Raw genomic sequence first — 20,497 nt, forward strand, 5'->3', positions numbered from 1 at the left:
AGGGACGCTGACCAGCGCTGGGCAACTTTTCCCTTCCCCGACGCCTGAGCCCCGAGCACCCTCCCTGCTCCCTGTACCGTCTCCCTTTACAAGGCTGTTGCCTCTGCACAGATGGAGGTGAGTTCAGGTCTTGCCAGACTCTTTCTTCTGTTGCAATAGTTATTTCTGTTGAAAATCTGCCCTTGCTACATGACCTAGTGCCCAGCTTTATCTTTGAAAATGTCTGTCTTCACCTCTGCCTCTCCTGCCTGGTCCTTGTTTCTGGCACCCAACATGTCTCTTATGGGTTGAATTTTACCCTGGAATGAATCACACCAGGTTTCACCCATACCTGATTAAAGTGATATTTTGATGAGATTTCAGGCTGAGAATTGATGCTGAAAGGGCTAAGTTTGGGGGATGCTGAGATTAGGATGAATGTATTTTTCATGTGAGAAGAACATGAATTTTGGGGGGCCAGAGTATGGACTGTTATGAGTTACATTGTGAGTGCTACAAATTCATATATTGAAGTCTTAATCCCCGGCCTCGCAATGTGACTGTATTTGGAGATGGGGTCTTTACAGAGGTCATTACGTTCCTATGAGGTCACTAATCTAATCTGATGTGTGTTCTTCTGAGAAGAGAAGCTTAGGACACGGGCACACAGAGGGATGGCCATGTGAGGACCCAGGGAGGAGACGGTGTGTATAAGCCAAGGAGAGAGGGCTTGAGAGAAACCAGCCCTGCCTGCATCCCCATCTCAGATTCCTGGTCCCTAGGCCTGGGAGGATCCCGGTCTGCGGTGGTCCTGAGCTGACTCACACAGATCTGACACCCACCTCTTGATTCTGGAAGGCCCTCCGTGTGGCTCTGCCTGGCCAGCCTGAGCCAGCTCCCAGGCCCCAGCCCAGCTTGTCCTGGAAGCCCTGCCCCATGCAGAGTGACCAGGGCAGGCAGCACCGTGCCCAGCAGGAGGAGAAACTGCATCCACGTAGACAAGAGGAGAAGCCCCGGGGTCCATGTAGTGACGGGGCCAGGGAGGGCCGCGTGGGCAGTGCGTGTGGCTGCAGGAGGCGGGGGGCGTGTGCAGGGAGCCCCCGAGGTGCAGCTCGACCAGCCGCCTCCTGACTCTGCTTCCCACCGGGCGCAGGACGCGCGTGAACACAGGAAGGCTGCTCCCATCACAAAGTACAAGACTTAGAAAGGATATTTTATTGTCATGAAAAACGAGAAACATTAAAAACAATTAATGAGCTTTAGAAAATTTAAAAGAAGAGAAAAGCTACCAAAGCTGAAATCGTGGCACCTCCTTCCAGTGAGCCCGGGAGTCCTCCCTGACGGCCGAGGCAGGCGCTTGCCGCGCTCCCGCTCGTGCCTCCCTTCCTGTCTGCAGACTCTGCGTGACATTCACCGAACGGCGTGACGCGGGCAGCAGAGCGTGGGAGCCTCTGTCCAGCAGTCGTGGGCAGCAGCCCCGCTCTCCCCAGGCCGCGGGCACCCTCTTTGCCGTCTCGCCTCCACCTCATGCCCCAGAGTGGCTGCTTGTTCCTGCTGCACGTGACTTGGGGCTGGACTTCAGCCTCTGTGATGAGTTCCGCTGTGTTCACGCTCCTGGCTCTCCTGGTGTCCCTCCACCTCTCTCCCGGGTGCTCCTGGGCCGCCTCTGTCCTCAGGACCCACCAAGGCTGAGTCTTGCCTGCCTGGGACCTGGTCACCAGGCCTCCTCTGGCAGACCTGTCTGGGCGGATGCCCACCCCTTCCTTGGGCTGTCCTCACCCTTGCCCTGTAGGGCTCCTGCAGCAGCCGCGTGGCCCAGGCTCTTCTCTGAGTGATCTCGGCGGAGTGGAGTGGGTGGGAGGTGGCCGTGTCCTGGGCCTGGCCCTGGTCCCTCCTCTCCCAGTGCAGACTCTGGGGCTGGCTGTCCCTGTGGGTCGAGTTCCACCCGAGAATCCAGCAGCGTGGGCCGGCAGCCAAGGGGCGGTGCTGGCACCGAGACCCTGTTCTATGGGAGGCTTCTTCCCAGGAGCCGGAGAGCAGCGTGCGTGGCTTGAAATAAGAACAACCTCATTCCTCATGTCAGTTCCCAGGAGTGCCCAGAATGGAGGTGGCTGGCTGCGGGCTGGGAGGAAGGCCGTCTGACTGAGCCTTCGCAGCTCTCCGAAGCCTCCCCAGCAGGGCCTGATGGTGCTGTGGCTTCCCCGCCTTGGTGGCTGATGCTCCCACTCACCATGTGGAAACCACACCTGTGTTCAGGAGGCTGGCGTGGACGGCGTTGGCTCCAGGGCCAGCTCCTGCCTGGGTGGGCGCCTGGTATGCCGGCCGCTGCCTCCTTTTGTGTGAGCACCTGGCGGGCTGGAGGGCAGGGATGTCCTGCTGAGGGGACACCTGGCCCCCAGCGTCCTGCATGCACCAAGCAGCGGAGGTCTGGGGTAGACCTGCTATGCACAGGATCTGGAAGGGGGGCGTGTCTGGTATGGCAGGGTCAGAGGGCAACTGTGAGGCCAGAGAGCCATGGGGTTGAGGGCGGTGAGGTCAGGGGGCAGGCGTGGCCTGGGTGGTGGCTGAGCATGGCCCACGGCTCCTGTTTGGGGTCTGGGTGGCCCTGGACACCCCACAGAGGGTGACCCTAGGGCCCCTGCCCGATCATGTTCCTGTAGTCGGGGATGATGGTCTGCTTCAGGTCCACCACCGAGGAGAAGATCCACTTCACCTGTAGGCAAGGCACAGCACAGGGGTGAGTGAGGCCACGGCCCTGCTCCCGAGGCCCACCCACCCCTCAGGCTACTGAGGCCATACCACTGCCCCTGAGGCCCATCCACCCCTCAGACCACCGAGGCCATAGTCCTGCCCCCATGGCCCACCCTCCCCTCAGACTGCCGAGGCCGCAGCCCTGCCCCTGAGGCCCATCTGCCTTTCAGGCCACCCACGTGGCAGGATGTCTACACTGCCTGCCCCCAGGCCTGGACATGGAGAGCAGGGCCAGGGTAGTGACAGCATGTGGACAACACAGAAGACAGCATCAGGGACAGGTGGGTACAGCATGGAGGACAGTGTCAGGGAGAGGTGGGGAGAGTGTTGGGTACAGTATGGGGGACAGTGTCGGGGACAGTGTCAGGGAAAGGTGGGGAGAGTGGCGGACAGTGTTAGGGAGAGGTGGGGAGAGCATGGGGGACAGTGTCAGGACAGGAGGGGACAGGTAGGGACAGTGTGAGGGACAGTGTGAGGGACAGGTAGGGACAGTGTGGGGGCAGTGTCAGGGAGAGGTGGGGAGAGCGTTGGAGACAGCAACAGGGACAGGTGGGGAAGTGTGGGTGACTGTTGGGGACAGGTGACAGCGTGGGGGACAGTGTCAGGGACAGGAGGGGACAGCATGGGGGACAGTGTTGGGAACTGGTGGGTACAGCCTGGGGAACAACATCGGGGACAGGTGGGGACAGCATAGGGGAAAGTGCCAGGAATGGGAGACAGCATGTGGGACAGCATCAAGGACAGGCAGAGACCGTGTGGGGGACAGTGTTAGGGAGAGGTGGGGAGATCTTGGGGTACAGCATCAGGGACACGTGGGGAAAGCATGTGAGACAGTGTTGGGGACAAGTGGGAACAGCATCGGGGACAGGTGGGGACAGTGTGGGGCACAGTCTCTGGAATAGGGGATAGCATGTGGGACAGTGTTGGGGACAGCATCAGGGACAGGTGGAGACCATGTAGGGGACAGCGTGGGAGAGCATCAGGGACAGTGGGGGGACAGTGTCAAGAATAGGGGACAGCAGGTGGGACAGCAAGGGGACAGGTGGAGAGAGCATGGGGGACATTGTCGAGAACAGGTAGGGGCAGCGTCAGGGACAGCGTCAGGGACAGTTTGTAAGACAGTGGGGACAGCATCAGGGACAGGTGGGGACAGCATGGGGGACAGTGTCAGAAATCGGGAACAGCATGGGGGATAGTCTCAGGGACAGGTGGGGACAGCGTGGGGGACAGTGTCAGGGACAGGTGGAGACAGCCTGGGGGACACTGTTGGACAGGTGGGGACAGCGTGGGGGACAGTGCCAGGGACAGTTTGTGAGAGAGTGGGGGACAGCGTCAGGGACAGGTGGGGACAGCCTGGGGGAGAGTGTCAGGGACAGTTTGTGACAGCATGGGGGACAGTGTCAGGGACAGCTGGGGACAACGTGCGGCCGACCTTGAAGAAGGTGACGGTGGCACTGTAGCACACGCTTAGCAGGAAGAGTGTGATGAAGATGGTGATGGTCGTCCACAGCCCGTCCAGCTCCCCGTCCTGCGCCTCCGCACAGCTCTCCTCCAGTTGCAGCTCTGGACAGGAAGGGGGTGGTCAGTGCCGTGTCCCGCTGGGCTCGGGCCTCTGGGGGCGATTCCCTCTGTGGCGGGGCCCAGGATGTAGGGCCCGGCCGGGATGGGCCAACAGTGTCCTGAGGTCAGCTCCCCACAGCTGCCCGCCCTGTGCACCAGCTTTGGCCCCGGGGCTCCGCCAGACACCTGGCCCTAGATAGCGACCTGGCCCTCAGCAGGACCCACTCCCCGTCTCCCGTGTCCCTCCCTGAGGCCCAGAGGGCAGGAGGATGGTGAAGCCCACCCCTCAGGTGACCCCAGCTGCAGGGAAGGGCGGTACTGGGAAGTGGGCCAGAGCCAGGGACGCGATGTGGCGTGTGTTCCCCTGTGTGTGGGGGCCTGTGTGTGTGTGGCGGCTGCAGGGGCTCTGCTGTGAGAGGAGGGCTGGGTTTGTGTGAGCTGGTCAGCGTGTGGACAAGCTGCTGAGTGGCTCGTGGGCCTTGAGGTGCTGCGTGGGGCTCGTGGGGGCCTGTGTCTGCGGAGTGTTCACGTGTGCGGGGACCTTGCTGTGGTCTGGGTGCTGTGCAGGTCGCCCGTGTGAGGCTCTGTGTGTGAGGTGTGCGTGTGTGTGTGTGTGTGTGTGTGGTGGCTGTGTGGCCGGCCAACCTCAGTGTGGGGTTTAATGGGTCTGGGCTGAGTGTGTGTGTGTGGGCATCTGGACCAGTCCCTCCACAGGGCCCGAGAGTGCATGTCCCCAGGAGTCGGTTATGTCCCCATGCGGGTGCCAGTCTGGGCAGGCCTGCCAGGGGTTAGTGCCGTGGGGGCAGATGGGTGAGGGAGGGCCCGTCCCTACGCACATGGACTAGGCATGCCCCCGAGTGGGCAGGGGGTCTGAGGACAGGGAGCTCACAGATCAGGACAGTCTCCTACAGAGGCGGGGGCTGTGTGCCTGTCCCCAGGGGGCTCCTAGGCTTCTGGTGGCCCAGCCCAGGGCAGCTGCTGCTGGAGGGAGGGCCTCGCTGGCAAAGCCCCCAGCCCCACCGAGGGCGGCCCCTGGCTGAGCCCCACCCTAGGTGGCCCAGGCACACGTGCACAGCCTGGGCCAGTGTGGGGTCAGTGGGACCCGCTGTGCCTCCCTCGTGCCCCTCAGGCCTCAGACTCGGCCTGACCCGCGGAAAGAACCATCAGAGTCTCGCAGGGGCCCAGGGCAGCGCTGGGTGCTTTATTTCCATGCCGGGCGCCTGGGAAGTATGTACACGGGGTGCGGGCCAAGCATCCTCGCGCCACCCCGAGAGCCCGGGGGGCGGGGGCTTGCCGGGTGTCGCACTCATTTACCCGGAGACACGGAGAGGCTCTTCTGGGTGTAGTGGTTGTGCAGAGCCTCATGCATCACGGAGCATGAGAAGACGTTCCCCTGCTGCCACCTGCTCTTGTCCACGGTGAGCTTGCTGTAGAGGAAGTAGGAGCCGTCGGAGTCCAGCACGGGCGGGGTGGTCTTGTAGGTGTTCTCCGGCTGCCCGTTGCTCTCCCACTCCACGGCAATGTCGCTGGGGTAGAAGCCTTTGACCAGGCAGGTCAGGCTGACCTGGTTCTTGGTCAGCTCCTCCCGGGACGGGGGCAGGGTGTACACCTGCGGCTCTCGGGGCTGCCCTGTAGGGACAGAGGTTGGCACAGCGGTCACTCCCAGGGTGGAGGGTGGGCCGAGCCGGCCTCTGTCCACATGGCCCTCGCGCCCCACGGGTCCCACCTTTGGCTTTGGAGATGGTTTTCTCGATGGGGGCCGGGAGGCCTTTGTTGGAGACCTTGCACGTGTACTCCTTGCCGTTCAGCCAGTCCTGGTGCGTGACGGTGAGGACGCTGACCACGCGGTACGTGCTGTTGAACTGACTCTCCCGCGGCTTCGTCTGGGCATGATGCACCTCCACGCCGTCCACGTACCAGTTGAACTGGACCTCGGGGTCTTCCTGGTTCACGTCTACCACCACGCATGTGACCTCAGGGGTCCGGGAGATCATGAGAGTATCCTTGGGTTTTGGGGGGAAGAGGAAGACTGACGGTCCCCCCAGGAGTTCAGGTGCTGAGGAAGAGATGGAGGTGGACGCGTCAGCACCCGGGCAGGGCCTGTCCCTGGACACAGGCCACTCTAGGGCACTTGTCCCACCTTGAGCTGGAGGGCGAGGCCTGGGCTGGCTTACCTGGGCACGGTAGGCATGGGGGAGTTGGGTCATCACATGAGGGTGTGAACTCTGCAGAGAGAAGATTGGGAGTTACTGGGATCTGGGAGGAGAGAAGGTTTCCGAGCTGAGGGAGTGGAGTTTGGCCTTTGGGGTGGGCTTAGGTCAGGAGCAGGGTCCTCCCAGATATGGCTCTTGACAGGTCTGAGCCCAGCACCTGCCCCTGTGTGTGCAGAGCCTGTGGCTGCCCAGAGCCTGGTGGAAAAAGCCAGAAGACCGTCTCCCTGAGCATGAGTGGGGTGGGCAGAGGCCTCTGGGTGAGGAGACAGACGGGGCCTGCCCTGATGCCCTGGGCTGGGGCTGCACAGCCAGAGTTTGTCCAGGCAGGAGGGCCGAGCCTGGCTTCTGGCAGACACCCCCCGTCCCTCGCTGGCCTCTCACCAACTCTCTTGTCCACCCTGGTGTTGCTGGGCTCATGAACGACGTTGCAGACGTAGGTCTGGGTGCCCAAGCTGCTGGAGGGCACGGTCACCACGCTGCTGAGGGAGTAGAGCCCTGAGGACTGTAGGACAGCCGGGAAGGTGTGCACGCCGCTGGTCAGGGCGCCTGAGTTCCACGACACGGTCACGGGTTCGGGGAAGTAGTCCTTGACCAGGCAGCCCAGGGCTGCTGTGCTCTCGGAGGTGCTCTTGGAGCAGGACGCCAGGGGGAAGACCGATGGGCCCTTGGTGGAGGCTGCAAGAGACGTGGCGCCATGTGACTGCGGTGTGGGACAGAGCTGGGCCCAGGGCGCAGAGGCCCCTCCGTTCTTGTCTCTCAGCGAGGGTCCAGTGTCTGGGCTCACGGGTATTGGGTGTGCACCTGGCTGGTGCCACCTGCCTCACCTTGGCCCCCTCCCTGCCCCAAAGGCAAGGTCAGGCCCAGTCTGCCCCAGAAGGCTTGCAGGAGCGGCGGCCCTGTGGTGCCCTTCTACAGGCACCCCTGCAGCCTAGGAGGCGGGGCTGGGCAGCCGGGTTAGTGCTCTGTGTCTGCAGGGAGTCAGCACAGCCCAGGGCCTCTAGCTTGGCCTCGGCTCTGGCCATCGGTGCCACCTCAGGAATGGCTCATGCCCGTCGGCCCCACTCCAGCCTTTTATGGGTGCCTGGCTTGACCAGTGGCCACTGTTCTCAGATGGCTTCTTGTGGGTCCCCCGAGCCCCCTGAAGCCCCTGACCCTGCCGCCCCAGCGTGGCCCTCCCCTAATGAGTGGGTCTGACTTGCCAGGGCCCTGGTCATAGCCTGCCCTCTGCCCTCCAGGGCCCTGTTTTTCTGTGCAGCAGAGGGGCCAGACACTGCATAGGGTTGGGACCCTCAGCCCCAGGGCCCCGGAACCTCCTGCCTTGGAATAGCCCCCGGGAGCCCCTCCTCAGCGTCTCCCCCGTTTCCCCTTAGCCCCAGTGTGCACCAGCCCAGGTCAGGGCCCTGAGTGCATCGATGCCCCCTGCCTCCCCAGTGTCCTGCAGTACTTCCGGAGGCTGAGTCACCACACCCTCACCCTCCCAGCCCTGGCCTGGCCTTCTCGGCCACCAGCCCACCTCCTCCCTCTCTCCAGAGCTTCCCCTGGCAAGGTCCCTGCTGGGCTCAGCCCAGGCCCCCCGGCACAGGTAGGAGCCTTGCACCTGCCCTTGGCCCTCCGCACCTTGCATGGCACCAAGACCCCCAGGCCACAGGGAGGCCCCATTTCTCTCTGCCGCTGGCCCAGTGACCCTGGAGTACCACTGCAGGTCAGGTGTGCCCCTGACCTCTGAGGAAGCTAAGTGCCCTGCCCCCAGCCAGGCCATCCCCTCTGCTCAGCTCCAGGGCCCTGCTCACTACCCTTCCCCTCACCTGTACCACAGGCTCTGGCCGACTCTGCCCAGGCCCTGAACGGGTCCCTCTGGCTCCCCTGTGCTGGTGCACTGCCCTGCACCACCTCCACTCAGCTTCATTGTGCTGGTGGCCCTGGCTCCTGGCAGCCCATCTTGTTCCTTCTGGAGCGCCAGCCTCAGAGGCCGTCCTGCCCAGGGTCCACTGGGGCCAGCCCTGGTCTCAGAACACGTTCCCCTGCATCCAGACCTGCCCCTGCCTGTGAGCTGAGCCCTGAGCCCTGGAATGCCTTCCCTTCTCCATCCCAGCTCGCCCTTGCCAACTGCTCAGTGGGATGGGCTCACACCCGCTTCCCTGCACCAGGAGGCTGCACTGTGCTTTCACCAGCCCTCAGCTGTCGGCTGCCAGCAACTGCCCAGCTCCTGCCAAAGTGTAGGAGCTGAGTGCTGCCTCCCACCGGCCTGCTCACCTGTGGCTGCTGTGTCCTGAGCTCTGCTGCCTGTCCCCTGCTTGTCCTGCCTCCCACCGGCCCTGCTCATCTGCAGCGGGTCTGCCCTTGTCCCCAGAGCTCCAGGAGCTGCCGCCTGCTCCTCCTGCCCCCGACCTGCCCCTGTTCAGCTGCATCTGCTCTGCCCTGGTCTCTTGAGCTCCAAGAGCTGCCCCTTGCTCATTCTGCCTCCCACCTGCCCTTCCTCACCTGCAGCTGCTCTGCCCTGGTCCTCTGAGCTCCAGGGGCTGCCCACCTCCTCCCCCTGCTTCTCACCGGCCCTGCTCACCTGCAGCTGCTCCGCCCTGGCTCCCTGAGGCTGAGCCTCAGTTCTGCTCACCTGATGCTCTCCCCTTGCCCCCTGAGCTCCAGGAACCAACCCCTACTTGTTCTACCTCCCACCAGGACCTGCTCACCTGCGGCTGCTCTGCCTGGTCCCCTGAGTTCCGGGGCCTTCCCCCTGCTCATCCTGCCCGCCACTGGCCCCTGTTCACCTTCAGATGCCCTCCCCTGCTCCCCTGAGCTCCAGAAGCTGTCCCCTGCTCCTCCTGTCTCCCACCTGCCCTGCTCACCTGAGGCTGCTCTGCCCTGGCTCCCTGAGCTCTAGGAGCTGCCTCCTGCTTGTCCTGCCTCCCACCTGCTCTGCTCACCTGAGGCTGCTCTGTCCTGATTCCCTGAGCTCCAGGGGCTGCCCCCTGCTCATCTTGCCTCTCACCAGCCGTTGCTCACCTGCAGCTGCTGTGCCCTGCTCACCTGAGCTCCAGGGGCTGCCCCTGCTTGCCCATCTTCCACTGAACCCTTCTCATCTGCAACTGCTCTGCCCTGGTTCCCTGAGCTCCAGGGGCTGCCCCCTGCGCGTCCTGCCTCCCACCTGCCCCTGCTCACCTTCAGATGCCCTCCCCTGGTCCCCTGAGCTCCAGGTGCTGCCTCCTGCTCCTCCTGCCTCCCACCAGCCCCTGCTCACCTGCGGCTGCTCTGCCCTGGTTCCCTGATCTCCAGGAGCCGCTCCCTGCTTGCCCATCTCCCACCGAACCCTTCTCATCTGCGACTGCTCTGCCCTGGCTCTATGAGCTCCAGGGGCTTCCACCTGCACATCCTGTCCCCCCACCGGCCCCTGTTCACCTTCAGATGCTCTGTCCTGGTCTCCTGAGCTCCAGAAGCTGCCTCCTGCTCCTCCTGCCCCCACCTGCCCTGTGCACCTGTGGCTGCTCGACCAACTGCTCAGTGGGATGGGCTTACACCCCCTTCCCTGCACCAGGAGGCTGCACTGTGCTTTCACCAGCCCTCAGCTGTCAGCTGCCAGCAACTGCCTAGATCCTACCAAAGTGTAGGGGCTGAGTGCTGCCTCCCACTGGCCTGCTCACCTGTGGCTGCTGTGCCCTGGGCTCTAGTGTCTGTCCCCTGCTTGTCCTGCCTCCCACCGGCCCTGCTCATCTGCAGCGGGTCTGCCCTTGTCCCCAGAGCTCCAGGAGCTGCCGCCTGCTCCTCCTGCCCCCAACCTGCACCTGTTCACCTACGGCTGCTCTGCCCTGGTCCTCTGAGCTCCAGTGCCTGTCCCTTGCTCCTCCTGCCCCTGCTCACGTGTGGGTGATCTGCCTTGTCTCTCTGATCTCCAGGGGCTGCCCACCTGCTGCCCCTGCTTCCCACCGGCCCTGCTCACCTGCCGCTGCTCTGTCCTGGCTTCCTGAGGCTGAGCCTCAGTCCTGCTCACCTTCCGATGCTCTTGCCTTGCCCCCTGAGCTCCCAGGGCTGCCCCCTGCTCATTCTGCCTCCTACCTACCCCTCCTCACCTGAGGCTGCTGTGCCCTGGTGCTCTGAGCTCCAGGGGCTGCCCCCTGCTCTTCCTGCCTCCCACCAGACCCTGGTCACCTGCGGATGATCTGTCCTGGTCCCCTGAGCTCCAGGGGCTGCCCCCTGCTTGTCCTGCCTCCCACTGGCCCCGTTCACCTTCGGATGCTCTCCCCTGGTCCCCTGAGCTCCAGGAGATAGCCCTGTTCCTCCTGTCTCCCACCTGCCCTGCCCACCTGAGGCTGCTGTGCCCTGGTCCCCTGAGCTCTAGGGGCTGCCCCCTCCTTGTCCTACCTCCCACTTGGCCCTCCTCACCTGTGGCTGCTCTGCCCTGGTTCTCTGAGCTCCAGGGGCTGCTCCCTGCTTGCCCATCTCCCACTGAGCCCTTCTCACCTGCGATGGCTCTGCCCTGGCTCTATGAGCTCCAGGGGCTTCCCCCTGCTCATCCTGTCCCCCCACCGGCCCCTGTCATCTGCAGCTGCTCGGTCCTGGTCCCCTGGGCTCCAGGAGCTGCCCCCAGCTCCTCCTGCCCCCACCAGCCCCTGCTCACCTGCGGCTGCTCGGTCCTGGTCCCCTGAGCTCCGATGCCTGCCCCCTGCTCATTCTATCCTCCCTCAACCCGGGGCAGCAACGTCACTCAGGCCACTGTTGCCTCCTGCCTGTCCTGGCACCCTCTGTCCAGGTTTGGGCTCTTTTTTCTGGCCTCATTTTTGTTTTTGTGGCACTTGGCTTGTTCCCTATGCTGTGGAGCACCCTGTGTCCAGTCAGGTCTCCCCAGCAGAGCCCCTTGCTCTTGCCCATGGCCCCCTCCTGGATGAGCTCCTGGATCCTCCCGTCCCGGCACTGCTCCTGCTCTGGAAGCCTCTCCTGAACCTCAGCTCCTCAGTGGCCTCTGCTCTGCTGGGTCAGCTCCCGGAACCCATAGATCCTCAGCCCCTTCCCTCGCCCCAGGCCTGCTGTGCTCTGGGCCTTTCTGGGCCTCCCTGGGCTCTTCCCTCCTCCTGCCCATGCATTCAGCACAGCTCTCCCCTCCTCTCTGCTGCTGACCACAGCCCTGCTCCCCGCCAGCAGGTGCCCCAGCCCCGTCAACTGGCTCTGAGCCCAGCCCCTGTCCGTCCCCTGTCCCTGCCTCTGCGTCTGGGATCCTTCACTTCCACCCTCCCGTCCTGCTGCCACATCACCCTCCCTGCTCTGCTCCAGGCTCACCTGCTGTCCTTGGTTCTGGCTGAGAAGAGGGCCCCACGGCCAGCACTGCTGACCCTGCCCTGGGCTCCGGTGATGCTGCTGGCCTGGACAACCCCTCCCTGGGGCCTCTCCTCCTCCCTCGCTCTGCTGCCTCCTCAGCTCAAGTCGGTCCTGGCCATCCTAGCGTCGCCCCACGGCCGGCTCTGCCGCATCCCCTCATGTTCCTCGTGATCCCAGCCCGGTGGTCCTGGAGGCCTCCGTCAGCCTCTAATGTGTCCTTCCCTGTTGGCTGAGAAGCCCCTGCCCGCGGGCCCCGTCGTCTGGCACTGGGTGGGCATCGGTGCCTGAAGCCTGCCCACCTCCCCCATGCTGGCTCCACTTGGGCCTCCATGTGGGGCCGGCCTCACCCCAGCGTCTCCCCAGCCTCTTGCAGCCTGTTCAGCAGCTCAGGTCCAAGAGACCCACGGCTGCCCCCAGGCTCTGTCCTTCTCCTCCCAAGCCTGTGCTCCTGCCCTGTGCTGACCCCACTCATCGAGGTGGGGGTCCCAGCCCTTCCTGCTCTGTCGCGGTTCATGTGGGCGGCCCCGCCCCCACTGTCAGCTGCTATTTGTCTTCCTAGGAAAACACAGCTCAGGTCCCAGGTCCCCAGAGGTGGGAACTCCACCCCTGCACCCTGCAAAGACTAAGAACAGGATTGAAACCGGGGGCACTGCTTACTTCCTGAAGTTCCCTTTTCTTCTGGTGGTTTGTGTGTCAGAGGGCGAGGGGGAGTCCAGACACAGCCGAGGCTGCCTCCTGGGTGTGTGGGGATGGGGGTGGTGGGTGCCCCTATACTCATGGGAGAAGGTGGGGAGCCTGGACCTTGTGCGCTGCTCTTTTCTCTGTCCCTGAGTCCCTGGGGCTGGACTGAGACTGGCAGCGATTATGACCATTCTGCCCATGGCCTGAGTCTCTCAATACCTGGGCCTCTCACCTGAGCCTTCTGGTCCCCACTGGGCCCTGGTGGCTGCTTTTGCCTGGGCGTCTCTCCAGGTGGCCCTCACTCATGGTGCAGGGAGGGGAGTGTCAGCCCATCCCGCTGAGCAGCTGGCAAGGGCGAGCTGGGATGGAGAAGGGAAGGCGCTCCAGGGCTCAGGGCTGAGCTCACAGGCAGGGGCGGGTCGGGCTGCAGGGGAAACGTGTGCTTGAGACCAGGAGGTCCCAGGGCTGGCCCAAGTGGGCACTGTGTAGGAAGTCCTCTGAGGCTGGTGTTCCAGAAGGAACAAAATGGGCTGCCAGGGGCCAGGGCCACCAGCTCTGCTCCTGGGGGCCGAGGGGTCGTGGAGATGGATGAGCACACTGAAGCTGAGTGGAGGTGGTGCAGGGCAGTGTACAAGCAGAGGGGAGTCAGAGGGGCCCATTCAGGGCCTGGGCAGACTCGGCCAGAGCCTGTGGTGCAGGTGAGGGGAGGGGGTCGGGGCAGGGCCCTGGGACTGAGCAGAGGGGATGGCCTGGCTAGGGGCAGGGCACTCAGCTTCCTCAAAGGCCAGGGGCACACCCCACCTGCAGTGAGACTCCAGGGCCACTGGACTACCAGCAGAGAGAGAAATAGGGTCTCCGTGGTGCTGGGGATGCTGGCACCATTCAGGGTGGGGAGGGCCAAGGTCAGGTGCAAGGCTCCTACTTGTGCTGGGGGAACCTGGACTGAGCTCTGCAGGGACCTTGGCAAGCGGAAGCTCTGGAGAGAGGGAGGAGCTGGGCGAGGACGAACGTGGAGGTGCGAGGTAGCAAGGGATGGGATGAGGCCAGAGGACTGGGCAGACCAAAAGCCTGAGGAGGTGTCACACAGGAAGTGTCCTGAATGTAACAGGAAGTGTCCGGAATGGAACAGGAAGCATCCAGAATGGAACAGGAAGCATCCAGAGTGTAACAGGAAGCGTCCAGAATGGGCACCTGCAAAGGGGAAATTGTGTCCCTCCCACTAAATGTGCTCTCCACAAGGACCTGGCCCTCACCTCTGTCCCTGCTGGATCCCTGACCTGGCACCATTCCTGCCCTCAGAGAGAATGTCCAGGAGACAGGTGGAGGTGCACGTGTGGGTCCGTGAGGAAATCCATCCTCCAGCCACCGGCTCCCAGTTGGCTCCCAGTCTCTGGTTCTGGCTTCACGCCATGGAACTCATCACGGGCTCAACCTCCCAGCCTGCGGGAGGATGGAGTGAGGGGCCCCACAATGCCCATGGCACACCCAGGGGGCTGGGGAGACTGCACTGGGCTCGAGTGGGGAGGCCTTATGTCGGCCATGGGGCTGGCAGCTCAGGACAACACTCATATCCCTTAGCTAAGTCCCTGGCAGCATAGCACCCCAGACTGCATGGCTTAAAAAACAGAAGTTTATTCTGTCCTGGTTCTGGAGGCCAGGTATCTGAGATGGTTGGCTTGGTGAGGCTGACTCCTGTGTGTCATGGGAGACTCTGTCCCAGGCTCTCTCCTGGCTGCTGGGCTTTGCCGGCCTTCTCTGCCGCTCCTGGCTTGTGGGAGCAGCGCCATCTTCACAGGGCATTCTCCCCACGTGCTGTCTGTGCCCAGATTCCCCCTTTTGATGAGGACAGCAGTCATATGGGGTCAGAGGCTCGCCCTACTCCAGGGTAACCTCATCTGAACTTGATTGCACCCGCAAAGACTCTGTTTCCAAACAAGGTCACATTCTGAGGTCCTGGGGGTTAGGACTTCAACACATGAACAGTTTAACCCATGACAGTTTGCCCTCTGCTCCCCCCATAATCATGTCCTTCTCACATGCAAAATCCCTGCATCCCATAGCAACACCTCCAAGATGGCTAACCCCTTCCAGCACCAACTCTTAGTCCAAAATCTCAAAATCTCAGCTAAATGTCACCTGCATCAAGTGTGGGAGAAACCCAGGCTGAGATTTATTCTGGGGTGAAATTCCTCTCCGTGTGTGGACCTTTGTAACTGGACAAGAAGCTACCTGCTTCCAAAGTAGAATATGATGGGACAGGCATAGGCTGGACATTCCCATTCCAAAAGGGATACACTGGGAGGGAGAGAGGAGCCATGGGTCCCAAGCAAGCCCAGAACCCAGTAGGGAAAACTGCATTAGATTTTTGTTAAAGAAAACAATATACTTTTATTTTACCTGTTTAAAACATTTTTTATTATTGTTTTTAATTGACACATAATAATTGTATACATTTTGGGGTATATTGTGATATTTGGATACATATATACAATGGGTGATGATCACATCAGGGTAATTAGTATTGGGGGAATGCACCCCCAATATTTCAACATAGGTTCTTTGTGTTTTCCATAATTGTTGGCTGGCTGAGAAATAAAGACAGACAAATAAAGAAATAAAAAGAGAGGAATTTTACAGCTGGGCTGCTGGGGGTGACGTCACATATTGGTAGGACTGTGATGCCTACTTGAGTCTCAAACCAGCAAATTTTTTGTTAAGGGTTTCGAAAAGGGAGGGAATGTAAGAACGGGGAGTAGGTACAAAGATCACATGCTTCAAAGGGCAAAATCAGAACTACTAATAAGGGTCCAACAACGATCACATGCTTCTGAGGGAACAGGACAAAGGGCAAAAGCAGAACTACTGATAAGGATCCAACAAAGATCACAAGGCAAAGGGCAAAAGCAGAACTACTTACAAGGGTCTATGTTCAGCAGTGCAAGTATTGTTTTGATAAGCATCTTAAACAACAGAAAACAGGGTTCGAGAGCAGGGAGCCAGTCTGACCACAAATTTACCAGGGCTGAGTTGTTCCCCACCCTAATAAGCCTACTGCAGCAGATGAGGGTGTATCTCAGTCCTTATCTCAACCGCATAAGACAGACATTCCCAGAGCGGCCATTTATGGACCACCCCCCAGGAATGCATTCCTTTTCTAGGGTATTAATATTAATATTCCTTGTTGGGAAAAGAGTTTAGTGATATCTTCCCTACTTGCACATCCATTTATAGGCTCTCTGCAAGAAGAAAAATATGGCTCCTTTTGCCCGACCCCACAGGCAGATAGACCTTATGGTTGTCTTCCCTTGTTCCCTAAAAACTGCTGTTATTCTGTTCTTTTTCAAGGTACACTGATTTCATATTGTTCAAATGCACATGTTTTACAATCCATTTGTACAGTTAACACAGTTATCACAGTGGCCCCGAAGTGATGTACAGCCTCAGCTTATGAAGCTAACAGGATTAAGAGATTAAAGTAAAGACAGGCATAAGAAATTATAAAAGTATTATTTGGGAACTGATAAACATCCATGAAATCTTCACAATTTATGTTCCTCTGCTGCGGCTCCAGCCGGTCCCTCCATTCAGGGTCCCTGACTTCCTGCAACAATTAGCATATCCATCACCTCAAACGTTTATCACTTCTTTGTGCTGGGAACATTCAAAATCTGCTCTTCTAGCCATATGAAAATATACAATAAATTGTTGTTAGTTATAGTCACCCTGTGGAGTTAGAGAACACCTGGACCTATTCTGCCTAGCTGACTGTAATTTTGTATTTATTAACCAACCTCTAGCTATCCCCATCCGGTCCCATTCCCAGCCTCTGGTTACCACTATTCTACTCCCTATTTCTATGAGATCAACTTATTTAGCTTCCATATATGAGTGAGAACATGTGATATTTGACTGTGTGTGTCTAGCTTTATTTCACTTAACATGTCCTCCAAGCTCATCCATGTTGCCTCAAATGACAAGATTTCATTCCTTTTCATGGCTGAATAGAATTCCTCTGTGTGTGTGTGTGTGTGTGTGTGTGTGTGTGTGTATAAATACTACATTTTCTTTATGCATTTGTCTGTTGATGGACATGTAGGTTGATTCCAACACTGGCATTGTGAATAGTACTGCAATGAACATGGAGTGCAGATATCTCTTTGACATAGATTTCCTTTCCTTTGGATAAATACCCAGTAGAGGATGGCTGGATCATGGGACAGTACTCATTTCGATTTTTTGAGGAAGCTCTTTACTGTTTTTCAATGGCTGTGCTAATTCCAAAGGCAAGATTTCAACCAATAGTGCATTCAAGCTCCCCTTTCTCTGAATCTTTGACAGCAGTTTTTTCTTTTTTGTCTTTTTAGTAATAGCCATTCTAACTGGGGAGAGATTATATCTTATTGTGGTTTCTACTTGCTTTTTGCTTATGTTTAGTAATGCTGAGCATTTTCTCATATCTCTGTTGGCCATTCATATATCTTCCTTTTAGAGATGTCTATTCAGTTCCTTTATTGATTTTAAAAAATTTTAAATATTTTTTCATTTGCCTATTTTTAATAAAAATATTTGTTTTCTTTTCTGTTTAGTTGTTTGAGTTTCTAATATATTCTAAATATTTAGAATATCCGTTGTTGGATGGAGAGTTTGCAAATATTTTCTAACATTCTGTAGATTGTCTTTTCACTCTGTTGATTGTTTCCTCCTGCTCAAGTGATCCTCCTGCCTTGGCCTCCCAAAGTGCTGGAATTGGAGGCGTAAGCCACTGCATCTGGCCTGGTATCATTGGCTTGCTCCAGAATTTAGAGAAAAGCCTTCAACTCTTGCATGTTCAGTATGATGTTGGCTATGGGTTTGTCACATATAGCTCTTATTGTGTTGAGGTATACTCCTTCCATACCTAATTTGCTGAGAATTTTTATGAAGGGACAATGGATTTTATGAAATACTTTTTCTGTGTCTGTTATGATGATAATATGGTTTTTGTCCTTCATTCTGTTGATGTGATTTGCATATGTTGAATCATCCTTGCATTCCTGGGATAAATCTCACTTGATCATGGTAAATATGTTTTTAATGTGCCGCTGGATTCAATTTGCTAGTATTTGGTTTAAGGTTTTCATCTATTATCTTCATCAGAGTAATTAGCCTATAGTTTTCTTTTTTTGTGTGTCCTTGTCTGGTTTTGGAATCATAATAATCACATAATCATAATCATAATCATAATCACCATAATAGTGGCCTCATATAAGGAATTTAGAAGAATTCCCTCCTCTTCAATTTTCTGGAAGATTTTTCAGAAGAGTATGTATTAGTTTTTTTAGTGTTTGGTAGAATTCCCCAGTAAAGCCATTGGGTTATAGTCGAATTGACATTTTGATTGGAATGTCATTGGTATTTCAATAGGAATTTCTTTGGGCTTTCCTTTGATGGGAGCTTTTTACTACGGATTCAATCTCAATGCTCATGACTGGTTTGTTCAGGCTTTCTATTTTTTCTTGGTTCAGTCTTGGTAGTTTGTACTGTCCAGAAATATACCTGTTTCTAGGTTTTCTAATCTGTTGGTGTACGGTCTGTTTATGCTAGGTTTTCTAATCTGCTGGTGTACAGTCTCTAATGATCCTTTGTGTTTCTGTGGTATGAGTTGTAATGTTCCTTTTTCATTTCTGATTTCATTCACTTGGGTCTTTTTTGTTTAGTCTAGCTAATTATTTGTCATTTTTGTTTACCTTTTCAAAAATTCAATTTTTCCTTTTGTTGATCTTTTTTTTTTTAGTCTGAATTTCATTTATTTCTGCTCTGATCTTTATTATTTCTTTCTTTCTACTAATTTTGGGTTTGGTTTGTTCTTGATTTCCTAGTTCCTTGACATGCATTTTCAATGATGAGATTTATTTGAAATCTCTCTATTTTTTGTGTAGGTATTTATTGCCATAAACTTCCATCTTAATGCTGCTTTTTGCTGTATCTTATAAATTCTAGTACTTTGCATTTCTATTTTCATTTTCTTTGTTGACATTCTAAAATTCCCTTCTTTATTCCTATTGGTCATTCAGGAGTATATTGTTTAATTTCCCATGTCTTTGTACAGTCTTAAAAGTTCCTTTTATTGATTTCGAGTTTTATTGTGGTCATAAATGATATTTGATATAATTTAGTTTTAGTTCTTTTAAATTTGTTGAGACTTGTTTTGTTACTTACCATATGGTCTATCCTAGAGCATGTTCTGATGTGCTGATGAAAAGAATGTGTATTTCACAGCTGTTGGATGAAATGTTGTGTAAATATCTGTCAGATGCATTTGGTCTAAAGTGCTTTTTAAATTGAATGCTTTTTTGTTGACTTTCTGTCTAGATTATCTGTTCAGTGCTGAAAGTGGTGTTAAGTTCTCAATTACTATTGTATTGGGATCTATCTCTTCCTTTCTTCTGCTTGATCAAATCTGCTGTTGAAGCTCATCACTATATTTTTAAATTTTATTCATTGAATTCTTCACCTGTAGAATTTTAGTTTGGTTCTGTTTTATTTCTATCTTTGTTGAGTTTTTGATTCATACTATAAATTAGTTTCCTGAATTCATTGAATTGTTTATCTGTTTTCATGTATCTTATTGAGTTATCTGAAGATCATTATTTTGAATTCCTTTTCCAGCAATACATTGATTTCTTTTTCATCGAGGTCTATTAATGAGAGTCATGTTCCTTTGGTGGTGTCATATTTCCTTGCTTTCTCATGTTTATTGTGTTCCTGCATGGATGTCTGTGCATCTGGCGAAACAGTCACCTCTTCCAAACTTTCAAGAGTGGGATTTTAGAAAAAGAATTTCACATGCAGTTGAGTTTAGTGTTTTGGTTGGGAAAGTGTGATGACTCTGTTTCTGAATAGGTGCAGTGGCATTGCCTCCATGCATCTTCTTCAACTGCATTCAGCCTCAGCAATAACTGTGGGCACTTCAGTGGCCTAGGCTGTGGATGTAGCGGTGGCATAGGTTTTTAATGTACTCAGTGTCCAGGGCTTTTGGAGTCCTCTTCTTCTTGTTTCTGCACAATGAGGAGACTTAGTCAAGGGGCTCTCTCTCGGTGGCAGGTCTAATGTGACCAATGTGCAGCTGCAATGGTGCTGGGTTCCAGGTGCAGAAAATTAGAGTAGCTGTGCAGCTGGGGTCCTAGTCTCCTGGTTTCAAGAATCTACTGTGGCACCTGGGTCTTGGGGTGTAGGTTCAGTTTCTGTGGCAAGGTTGGATTAGGTTGCTCACAGTGCTAGGATCTGTGACTTTGAGGCACCCCTTAACAGTTTTTGCTCAAGGGGTCAGGTTGCAGCTGTGAGTCTATTCCTAGGTGGTGCATCATTGGTCCAACTCGGGGAAAGAAGGGGTGTTCTGGGGGTATGGACCTGGGGAATAAGGGATGGCTGCAATTCGGGAAACTGAACCAAACAATATAAACTTTGGTCCCAGGGGATGAGGCACTGTGTGGTATTGACTGTAGACCCTAGGATGGTGGGGCTCAGCAGGATCCCAGACTCTGTGAGACCAGGTACAGTGACAGCAGGTATCCCAAGATGGCAGAGCATAGCTGTAATTTGGGCCTTGGTAGGGGGCAGGCAGGGAACAGCACAGTGCTGATTCTACTTCCCAGGGAGAGGGTGCCTCAGCAGCTCAGACTCTAGGGGCCTAGGCAAGCTCCAGGGAAGCAGGGCACCACAGTTGTTTGCCCTGTCAGGTGAGATGTCTCAGCTTAGCCACTGCTCTGTTTCCCTGGGACATAGGGTGCTATATCAGCTCAGCCTTGGGATGTGCTGCTGCTCAGCTTAAGCCAGGGCACTGATTCCCTAGAGGGTGATGTATGGCTTCAGCTCAGGCCTTCTCCACTGTAAGGAAAGGCCTGCATTTACGTATCGGTGGGTGTGATTGTTCTGAGTGTTCCAGGCACCATTTCCGTAGGATACAGGTTGCTGCTTCAGCCTAGGTACTGCAGTGTGTGACCTTCTGGGTGGCCAAGGCATTATTTCCT

General features: G+C 56.3%; 1 gene segment (V, D, J or C); it reads right to left on the reverse strand.

The window, feature by feature from the left end:
- Positions 1-1,171: 1,171 nt before the first annotated feature.
- Positions 1,172-20,497, reverse strand: part of LOC112628818 — a 1,133,279-nt gene continuing 1,113,953 nt past the window's right edge. Inside the window, 6 exon segments of the C gene segment in view lie at positions 1,172-2,692; positions 4,163-4,293; positions 5,605-5,919; positions 6,017-6,346; positions 6,465-6,515; positions 6,885-7,178. Of these exon segments, the coding sequence occupies positions 2,609-2,692; positions 4,163-4,293; positions 5,605-5,919; positions 6,017-6,346; positions 6,465-6,515; positions 6,885-7,178 (1,205 nt within the window).

The sequence above is a fragment of the Theropithecus gelada genome, chromosome 7b, assembly GCF_003255815.1.
Source record: "Theropithecus gelada isolate Dixy chromosome 7b, Tgel_1.0, whole genome shotgun sequence".
Classification (NCBI taxonomy): domain Eukaryota; kingdom Metazoa; phylum Chordata; class Mammalia; order Primates; family Cercopithecidae; genus Theropithecus; species Theropithecus gelada.